This window comes from Diabrotica virgifera, chromosome 8 (genome assembly GCF_917563875.1).
Source record: "Diabrotica virgifera virgifera chromosome 8, PGI_DIABVI_V3a".
Taxonomy (NCBI): domain Eukaryota; kingdom Metazoa; phylum Arthropoda; class Insecta; order Coleoptera; family Chrysomelidae; genus Diabrotica; species Diabrotica virgifera.
The window spans coordinates 89621963-89633804 of NC_065450.1; the positions used below are offsets into that span (position 1 = coordinate 89621963).

The 11842-nt window shown below is 33.6% G+C and overlaps 1 protein-coding gene across 3 annotated transcripts in view; it reads right to left on the reverse strand.

Moving 5' to 3' along the window:
* Positions 1 to 11842, reverse strand: part of LOC126890800 ((Lyso)-N-acylphosphatidylethanolamine lipase-like) — a 169438-nt gene that overhangs the window by 65131 nt on the left and 92465 nt on the right. For all 3 annotated transcript variants that reach the window (XM_050659990.1, XM_050659991.1, XM_050659989.1), the window contains exon 4: positions 3445 to 3559. In XM_050659990.1, the coding sequence (XP_050515947.1) occupies positions 3445 to 3559 (115 nt within the window). The remainder of the gene's footprint in view (positions 1 to 3444; positions 3560 to 11842) is intronic.

An 11842-nucleotide genomic window follows, 5' to 3' on the forward strand; every position in this document is an offset into this window, starting at 1 on the left:
TTGCAGTTTAACCGTCGAAAAGCTATACTAATTCAGTCATGGGGGCGACTGAATTCGAGTAGGTTTTGTATGCAGAATATTAGTTACATATTCTATTCTATTTCGGTCCAGAAATTAACTGTATTGGTGTAGGATTTGTAAGCGAAATTTTTGATTATTATTGAGTAAATGTCTATACTGTTTCAGTCATGTAAGTAAAACTAATCTAGTATTTACTTAAGTGAATTTATTGATATATCAAAAAATTTAGATATGTTTTGAAAATTAAAATAAATAATATATATTTGGATATAATTAAAAATTAAAACCAAATGACTAACTACTAATGCACGAGTATATACAGTATGTCCCTGTAAGTTGGAACTATATGGAAAACTATTTTATTATTAATTTTACGAAAAAAAGTTATTCTTCATAAAAAGTTCTGCATGGTCTAAAACCTAAGACGCAATCATCTGATATCAATTTTTATCAATAGTATACGAGGGATGTCAAAAAATATGAATTTATCTCTCTAAAGTAAAGTACCTTTATATGTTTCACAAGATTGAAAATTGTTATTACGAAAATTTGTTTGGACCTAAAAAGAATGTTCTAATATGCAACTACATTCTACTAATTGAAAAAAAAAGAATTTTTTTTTCAAATTACAGATACCCAACATCATGTTTATTTATGATAACTCCGATATTATTAGTTTTACGAAAAAAAGGTATTTTTTATAAAAAGTTTTGCACGTTCTACAAAATAAGATTCAATCCTAATACTTCACATTTTATCAATTTTATACGAGGTATGTCAAAAAATAATATGAATTTCGCTCACGAGTAAAGTACCTTTATTTTGCACAATCTTGAAAAAATTTATTCAAAAAGGTTGTTCAGAATTAAAAAACATGTACGAATATACAATTACATCTTTTAATTAAAATATTGTGAACTATAAAGGTACTTTACTCTTGAACAAAATTCATATTTTTGACTAACCTCGTATAAAATTGATAAAATTTGATAAATTATGGTTGTATCTTAGTTTCTAGACCATACAAAACTTTTTATAAAGAATAACTTTTTTTTCGTAAAACTAATAATATCAAGAAAATTGATTTGAGATAATTTAAGAAAAAATTTTAATTCTTTTTCAATTAGAAGAATGTAATTGCATAATAGAACATTATTTTTAAGTCCAAACAAATTTTCGCAATAACAATTTTCAATCTTGTGAAATATAAAGATACTTTACTCTTGACAGAAATTCATATTTTTTGACATACTTCATATACAATTGATAAAACTTAATATCAGATGATTACATCTTAGGTTTCAGACCATGCAGAACTTTTTATGAAGAATACCTTTTTTTCGTAAAATCAATAATAAAAAAGTTTTCCATATGTCATATTATGACATACTGTAATATACTCGTACATTAGTAGTTATTCATTTGTTTTTAATTTTTCATCATATCCATATATATGTTATTCATTTTAATTTTCAAAATCTAACTAAATTTTATGATATAATAATAAATCCACTTAAGTAAATACTTGATTAGTTTTACTTACATGACTGAAACAGTAGAGACATTTACTCAATAATAATCAACAATTTCGCTTATAAATCCTACACCAATACCAGTGGCGTAGCGATAAATCCGGGGGCCCTGGGGCAAGTCCACTCACGGGGCCCCTACTACAAAAAAAATTTCAGCTTGCTTTTGGGTGAATACAAATTTTTTAATTGATTTTATTTTTTTTTATTTTAAAATATCTAACTATTTTGCAGTTCTAGCTCTTTAATCTACTTTTAAATAAGCTAATCATGCTTAGCCTCAAAATGATTTTTTTATATAAACTTAACTTGAACTCTGCATATTCAGTTAAATATATTTTTTTAGGTGTAATATTTTTTTTATATTTTTTATTAAATCTTTAGGAAATATAGATTAAAACTAAAACACCAGTTTAAAATATCATATCATTTAATAATTTGTTGAATATGTACAATGTTGACATGTCAGGTTGTATTTATTTAAAAAAGTCTTTCTTTCTAACTTTTGCTGAAGCAAAATCATCTGTAACACTATCAATGTCAATTTGTTTGGCACGATCATTTTCAATTGAAAGTATCGCCAGATTTGCGAGTCTTTCCTGGCCCATAGTACTTTTCAAATAGTTCTTAATTATCTTCAACTTTGAGAATGAGCGCTCCGCTTTAGCGACGGTGACCGAAACTGTCAAGTACATGACGCGCGCTGTACACACATCAGGATAAGTTGAAGACAAAGAGCTATGGTCAATGAGCAATAAATCTGCAAGCTCTTTGACAGTGGACATGGTTTTAAGCTCTGTTTTGAAAGTTTCTTTTACGGAGCAAATTTGTGATGGGAATGAAGGAGAGATGTCATTAGGAAACCTTTTCACAAATTCAACAGCACAGTTATGAATTTCACTTTCACTTGCTTTTGACAGGAATTCAGGAAAAGTTACTTTATAAGTATCTAAAACAGATTTCATTCCTAGAAAACGTGCTTGTATTTGGCTGCACAATATGTCAATCATAGGGAGAAACACTGTTACTTTAAAACATGATTCCGGTTCCTGCAACCTCTCGTCCTCACACAGTTCGTCAAAATGTTTTTTTGACTTGATCTGTCTTTTCTGGGAAAAATCCCAGAAAATTTAGTAAGTAATACCGGGAAAATAGTAATAGATATTTTGTTTAAAAGAACATTCTGAACACGTACGTATATTTAGTTTTTCAAAATTCGAGAAGTACATAAACTAGACAATGACCCTCCTTTTTTCCCAGGAGTCTCGCGGGGGGCCCTGGGGCACTGCCCCGGTGGCCCCGCTGGATTCCTACGCCACTGACCAATACAGTTAATTTCTAGACCGTAATAGAATAGACTATGTAACTAATATTCTGCATACAAAGCCTACTCGAATTCAGTCGCCCCCATGACTGAATTAGTATAGATTTTGTAAATTCGCTGCCGGGTCGCCGATGAGATTCGGTGTCAAGAAATCGTTGGTAACTTATCTGCACAATTTCACGACGATCATTCAATTGTCTTGCAACATCCCTTTGGCTTGCTTCATTTTCCAGCAATGTAACAAAGTGAACAGTTTGTCGATATTTTTCTATCGTTATTAACAAATAAATTCACTGCAAGGAAGAAAAGTATTGTCCGCGAAGCTTCGTTAATTCGTAAATGATGAGTTCTGAGAATTTTATAATTTAATAGGTTCCGCGAATTTGTTTTTTCTCTTTGAAGGCTTGGTTTAGCTTCCAGTTGACGCGATAAGTCATTTAATTTAATTAACATAAAAACAAATAAAAAAAATGGAGAAATACATGAAATATAAAATTTTCTAAATTTTGTGGGTGACCCGTTTTCTCTGACGAGCAGTGTAAAAAAAGGTTGAAGCTTCGATATACTTACGATGGATTTTGGCAATTACATTGGTAAATATATTCTGTTATAAGATTTGTATTGTCAATTGCTGGGCTATATTTGTCAGATATGTCGTGCCTTACTTTACCAACAAGCCATGGACCTGAAAATATGAAATAATATCATATATAGGCGTTATTTTATGCCAAATTAGAGGTTAAGATGATTAGGACATGTTAGTGGACATGTTAGTCCTACCGATCGTTTTTACTATTATAATAGAATGTTATTAGTCTCTTGAAGATATGAAAATTTGTATGCAGAAAGAGGACAGAAATAAAAAAGTAAAGATTCGAAGATTACCATACTATTGTTTATAACTTCCTCGCAAATACCGGTCAACTTAGACCGGTTGTGTCTCAGGAACCACTCCTCGCAATTCCACTCTTTATCTTTTAAAAGAAGCGTCTAGCCGCGTCCTTTCGAATACCGTTATCTTGATTTAATTTAATCTAACATTTACCCAGATATTCTATTTGTTTATAAGCCAAAAAAATGTTTAAAACTTTAAAACATTCCTCGGGCCGCTCAAATAGTCAAACTTCAATTCTGTAAAGTACGTTAGATAAGTAGAGGTTTTTATACGAAAATTATACAGACATATTCCGGTAGATCATAATTATTCTGGTTATTATTGCGACCGTAAATTTTTAATTAATATTTAATTGTCGCTAAACTATTTGTTAGATTGTAGCCAGCTTCCGGAAATATAATCTACATATTACAAAAAAAAAAGCTTTTTTCACCTACCTCTACCGAAAGTAAAGTTCTCTGATCTGATTGTAGGGAGCAAAGTCGTACTTTTCCTCCCTAGGGAGTAAAAGTACTTTTCCTACCTATGGAGGAAAAGTAAAAGTGACGTCATGGAATGTTATTGATGAAATAACTTAATGACGCCCTGTACAATATTTTATTATCTATTACGTAAGTATCTATAGACTTTAACGTTTATTTATAGAACACCTTGTATTTTGTAGAATGGTAAAAAACAGTAAATTGTTATTTTGATTTAACGATGTTTACATTAATAATTTGACTTATACTTGACAGTTGACAGTTATAATGTACCTGCTTGTTAGTTTTAGTTCTCTAATAAATTGTGTCAATTAGTTACATAAATAAATTATTTTAAATGAAAAAATGACTTGTTATTTGAGGCAGATGGAAAAATCATATGTATAACATGGGAGTAAAGTGCCTTTTCCTCCCTTGAACGGTTACTGCCCTCCGCTACGCGTCGGGCAGTAAACTTCATTCTCAGGAGGAAAAGTAGCACTTTCCTCCCTTGTTATACAAATAGCTATTATGTCACCAACTATTAAGTATTGATTAATATTTACTTTCCTAAAATGTTAGTTGAAAATTAAAGATTTTGTTGGAAAACCCGAAAAAAATTTTCGGCAAAGGACATCTAGTGTAGGAAACAGAGGTTGAACCTCGCAAAATGGACACAAGTCCGGCTTTATTTTTTTTCTGGTATATAAAGGGGTGCTTATTATAAGACTAACTTTTTCTTAAAAAATTTCGCCCCGGAACCCCTCTTTTCATCCCTTTAAAGGGGGTAATTTGTGGTTTTTGCGAAACGTAGCCCTTCCTGTACGTTTTGCAAGAAATTTATTTAATACTAAAATGAAGAGGACTATATTTCCTACTATTTATTTACCGACAGCATATGTCTATCGGCCACCGTTTAGCGGGGGTGGCGCTCCAAAGTTGACAAGTTTTTAAAAAAGATGTTTTAAAAAAATATTTGTCCCTAACTGTAATGAAAATTAAGAAGAAACCCTGGGGAGATTAATCACAAGTAAGTGGCTGATTTTTTGGTATAGGTTTCATTTAAGGGCAATTGCCCATTTATTAAGTACTTGGTATTACATTTTAAAAAACCCCTTTTTATACCATCTGAACCGCTTATGCTAGAGTAAAAAAACTTTCCCCTGCGATTATCCATGTACTGGTGTTATTTATAAATTTATATATGCACCCCCATTTTTTTTTGGGAACCACCCCAAAAAAAAGGAGAATTAATAAAGAAAGTGATTTTCTTGGAATCCTTCACACACCCTTTATTAACCCTCCGTTAGTCGCTATCGGTGTCACACACCGACGACAGAATTATTCATTCGGGATTTACAAAAAACTGGTTTTTTCTATCGCCACTTTCTGTACCTCTTCCTGTCAACTAACCTCGTGTTAGTATACATTCTTACCTACTTGGGTACATTTGTGCGAGTTTTATAGCTATTTTCGGTGCAAGACTCCGTAGCGACTAACGGTGTGGTTATTACTTTATTGGCATAACTTGCAGTTCAGGTAAAAATTTAGCATCTTATTATTGAATTTTATCGGTAAGATTTGGTCAAATCGTATTTATAGATGTCCTTTGAAGCCGAACAAAAACGTTTGTTGGAATTATGGGAAATGGTTCCTAGCGCATATTTTTATATTACAAATAACAATATGTATATTGTTATACTAGGGTTTTTCATTTTATATCTGTTGTTTTTCAATAAAACAACATTTTCAAAATTATTTTTCAGTCATTCCTATACACAATATAAAATATTTGTATGAATTTTATAGCAATAACTATTTTTTTTTTAAATTGTCGGTCTCTGATACCGTAGCGACTCTTGATGCTCCGTTTATCCTAGCGACTAAAGGAGGGTTAAAATGCTTCATATATCATTTTGTGCACGTTCTTATTACCCATACAGACATAAAAAAGCGATTTCTTATTGCAACCCCTGTAGCAAAAAAATAAATAAAGGGGGGTTGAATTTTTTTTGCTTCTTGACTCATATGGAGATATGCTCCATCAATAGGGTTTTTTATTAATATATATGATTATTGCAACATCCCTGCGGAAACTACCCGTTTCCTTGAAAACAGACTGTATAAATTACCCCTATCCCTTGGAGAGCATGTTTTGACGATTTTCTCATTACCTTTGCATTTTTTAAAACAAAACAGAATTATTTTCTCTACAAATAAGGTCCTAAGCATTTTTTCGTATAAGCAACGGTTACGGCACAGTGGCGCCGTTTTTGTTTTTTTTTTTCGTCACCTATCCATTTTATGGATAACATACTTATGGAAAATAACAGAACCCACTGTCTGCTACACATTATGACCTACTTACTTACTTATTTCCTGTTACTCCGTAAAGGAGCATAGGGCATCCACGAAGCTTCTCCATTGGACTCTGTCTCTGGCCATAGCTGCTACCTCTCCCCAGCTCTTTCTCATACCTTTGTAATCAGCTTCAATTGTTCTTCTCCAGGTCGTTGCGGGTCGTCCTTGCTTTCTTCGTCCTGCTACTGTCCATTTTAGAGCTTTCTTTGTTATATCTGAGTTGTCCTTCCTCAGGGTGTGTCCCAGCCAATTCCATCTTTTCCTTTTAATTGCAATTTCAATTGGCTCTTGTTTGGTTTTCTTCCAGAGTTCTTGATTTGTTATGATGTTGGGCCAATATACTTTCAAAATTTTTCGGAGGCACCTGTTTACAAATACTTGGAGTTTTTTGACAGTTCCGTCTGTTATTGCCCAGGTCTCGCATCCATACAGTAATACTGTTTTAACATTACTATTAAACAGTCTTATTTTGGTGTTTTGACTAATTTGTGTTGACCTCCATATGTTTGAGTGTGTTCCAAATACTTGTTGTGCTTTTCTAAGTCGATGTTTAATGTCCGCCTCGATTCCACCATGTACGCCAAGTATACTTCCTAGGTAGCAAAATTCTTGTACCTGTTTTACTTCTTCTTTACTGATATATAATTTTTCCTGTCGGAGTTGGCCTATTATCATCTCAACTGCCTTATTGACATTTATTCGGAGACCAATTTCTGCCGCCTCTTTCTCCAGTTTACTTAGCATGTTCTGCATATCATCTATTGTATGGGATACCAGGCATATATCATCTGCATATTCCATATCAGCCAGTTTCTTACCATCTAAGTAGTTCCAAGGGATTCCGTTTTTTCTGTCTATGGTTTTTTGTAAAATGTAGTTGAGACATATTGAAGAGTAGAGGTGAGAGTATACAGCCTTGCATTACCCCCTTCTCTATTTCTATTTTGTCCGTCATTTGACCCTTATGTAATACCTGGAATGTTGTTCGGTTATACATCATTTGTATTATTCTAATGATCTTAGGTGGAATTTTCGCGTGGCTTAAAATGTTCCAAAGAGCTTTGTGTTTTATACTATCAAACGCTTTGGCAAAGTCTACAAACGTCATTATCAGTGCTGCATTCTTTTCTTTAATTTCTTCTATGATGATACGTGATGTAGCAATCTGGTCAATACAGGATCTTCCCGTTCTAAAACCCGCTTGTTCATTGCGAAGATTTTTATCGATTTCGACGTTAATTCTTTGATGTACAATATAGGCTAGTATTTTATTTATAGAACACAATAGTGTTACTCCTCTCCAGTTTTCGCATAGCTGCGCGTCACCTTTTTTTGGGAGATTTATTATGATTCCATTATTCCACTCTGTAGGTACGTGTACGTGTAGAAAGATGAATGTCAACATATTAACTATAAGTGAAACTAAGAAAAAGGGAAATGGCATAGAGGAAATCGGAGATATAATACACATATGGAGTGGAGTTGATAAAGATAGAAGAGCGAAAGCAGGAGTAGGAATTCTTATTAAGAAAAAGTATAAAAGGAACATCAAATCGTGGGAGCCCATAAATGAAAGAATTATAAAAGTCCATATGACCTTATTCGGTAGAGATATAGTGGTATTAGGAGTATATGGTCCAACAGATGACAGTAACATCAAGGAAAAGGAAAACTTCATGGATACGCTACAAGGTGAAATCATAAAGGTCAAAAAAAGGGAAGAAATAATCATCGCAGGAGATCTGAATGGCAGAGTTGGGAAAAAAGAAAATGACCAAACAATTGGAAGATTTGGAGAAGACGTTGGAAACGACAATGGAGAAAGACTTACAGAACTATGTGAGATGAACGGCCTCAGAATCACCAACGGCTTTTTTGAACATAAAGACATTCACAAGTACACATGGACTCAAGAAACAAGAAACCTTAAGTCGATAATAGATTACGTCATACTGAAGAAAGAAACCACAATGCGAATAAGAGACGTAAGAGTACAAAGAGGAGCAGAATGCGGCAGCGACCATAGACTACTGATAGCAAGATTAGAACTACCATGGGTACACCAAAGTGCACAGAGTAACCAAGAACCACATAAAGAATTACCAACAGAAAAAAGACTGAAGATACACTTACTTCAGGACGACTCCATAAGAAACTTGTACCAAAGAAGATTAGATCAGAAGCTAGTGGAATTTCGTTTTGAGGAGAATATCAACAGTAAATACGAACACATAAGAGAAAGCATAATACAAGCAGGTCTGGAAGCGCTAGGAGAAATAGAAAATACAAGAGATAAAAATTACAAATGGGAATTCCACGAAGACACCTTAGAGAAAATAAAAGAAAAAAAAAAGAACTATACCATAAATACCTAAGCACAAAAGATCCACAAGACCTTCGTAAATATAGAGATAAGAACAGGGAAGTTAGGGCTATTACAACGAAAGAAAAAAAATGAACAATGGGAAAGGTCATGTAGAAGTATAGAACAGAATATGGGAGGAACAAGAAGTTCAGAAGCCTGGAAAATTGTGAAATCATTACGAACTAACAGGAAAGAGAAAACTTTTATACAATACATACCAGACGACGAGTGGGAGAACCACTATAAAAATCTACTGATAGAGCAAAGACCAGAATTCAGCATCGATGGAGACGAACAAAAAATAATGATCACAGAGGAAGAAAAAATAGTCATAACAGACAAAGAGATGAAAGAAGCAATAAATTCCATGAAGAACAATAAAGCTGGAGGACCAGGAGGAATTGTGGCGGAACTAATCAAATACGGAACACAGAAATTAAGAAGAATGATATGCCGAATCATGGAAAGAGCAATAAATGGAGAGGACATCCCTAAACAATGGCAGGAAGCCTACATAACATCGATATACAAAAAAGGTAACAGAAAAGATTGCGAAAATTACAGGGGGATAAGCGTCATCGCTACAATGGGAAGACTGTATGGCAGGATCCTCAGGAACAAAATAAAGAAAAATATAGAAGGTAAAATCGGAGAAGAACAAGCAGGTTTTACAGCAGGGAAATCATGTCTAGATCATATCCATACAATACAACAGACAACATATTAAAAAAAGAGCTAAGAACAAAGATGTACACATGGCGTTTATAGACCTTAGGAAGGCATACGACACCGTGCCAAGGAAAGAACTGTACAAAGCAATGACTAAAATAGGGATACCACCTAACCTAACACAAGCAATCAAAAACATGTACAGTGGAAATGAAGTAAATATAAAAATCGGAAACAAGGTAGTTGCTAACTTCAAAACAACAAAAGGATTACTACAGGGATGCCCAACGTCACCGACTCTATTTAAAATATTTTTAGAACACGCACTAAAAACTTGGAAGACAAAGTGTAGGGGTATGGGAATACCAATAAGGGACGATTATCTCTACACATTGTGTTTCGCAGACGATCAGGTGGTGATGGCTCAAGATGAAGAGGATATCAGTTACATGGTAAGAAAACTAAAAGAGGAATACAAAAAGGTGGGCCTGGAAATAAATATGAAGAAAACGGAATACTTAGTAATATCGGAAGAAGACGTAAAAAAGAAGTAGAAGAACAAGTTGAAATAAAAGGAACGAAGAATTTTAAATATTTGGGCTTTATAATGTCGAAAAGCGGAACAACAGAAGCAGAAATAAAAAGTAGATTGGGACAAACAAGATCTTGCATCAGACAACTCCATAATGTAATCTGGAATAAAAACATCAAGGGAAAAACAAAAAGAATGATATACCAAACAGTAGTAAGAAGCATCATGACATATGCCGCAGAAATTTGGGTCATAAACAAAAAAACCCAAAAAAGCATTCTGGCAACCGAAATGGAATACTGGAGAAGATGCTGTGGTCTCACCAGAAGAGACAGAATAACAAATGAGGAGATAAGGAGAAGAATGCAAGTGGAAAAAGATGCCCTGCAATATATAGACGAGAGAAAACTGAAATGGTACGGCCACGTACGCAGAGCAGAAAACACTTGGATAAACAAGGTTGCAGAATGGAGCCCAAGAGGAACGAGAAGAAGAGGACGACCTAGAAGATCTTGGAAAAATGAAGTCGACGAAGCCATGTCTAAGAAAGGATTGGAAGATGGAGACTGGGAAGATCGAAAAAAATGGAAGTCCTGGCTGACGGAAGGGAAACGGCATTAGCTGTAGACAACCCTTTATATATATATATATATATATATATATATATATATATTGTTGTGATCTTATTTATTTATATGTGATGATATTCTCATATGTAATTTAATTTAATTAATGCATTAATAATAATCTAATTAATCAACCAGATCACATATCAATATGTTTTCAATCTCAGGGCGAATTATAAAATTACTTACTTACTTTCGTGACTTCTAAGTATTTCTCAGTGGTTCCTAATCGGGATAGGAAAAAATAAATAATACACACATATGGATTACAATTATAAATCAAAATTTTGTTTATTTTATATAAATGGCAATTACTGCTTAATATTTGTTAGATCTTATATTTATTTACTACAAACATTTAAAAATGGGAATCTTATTTCCTTTTGGTTTCCAATTTAAAACTTTTATTAATAATGAAACTATTAGGATTTATTAGCAACAAATTGATTTAAGTTTGATGAAAATCTTGTGATATTAGCGATTATGTTCTTCAATTTTTAATGTGGTATTTAATACAAAAACCCATACATTCATGTCTTGACAAATGAGACTGACCTTTATCTGGTGAACTGCGAATATCCTCACACAAAACCCGTTTCCTCCTACCCTTGGTTGCGATGAAAAACTCGTCCTGGCCTCCAGTAATGTTCTCCTTTGAAAACTACCTCGTATCGCTCGCGTTCCTGCTTTTCTCGTGATGCAGTGTTCTACCTTTTTCGAACCACTTCAATCAGCCACCGGGACACTCTTTGCTCAAGGAGATTCTTTTCTCTCGACTCGGCCTACCTCTCGTTCCGATGGGTACTCAACACTCACGGAACTATACCGGCGTTTTCACTCTTCGTACACTACCGTCCAGCACTGGACTTCCCTCTCGACAGCTCAAAACATTCTGATCTCTCCTCCTCATTCGTTTCCCTACTTTCTAAATATCCCTTCCAGATTCAAAAATCAACATTCCACCACAAATTTTAATTCGCCGTATTCCTCAATACCCACTTTTAATCTTTCTAAATATGTTTAATGGATTTCAAGAAAAAATAATCATTTCCCAATTTA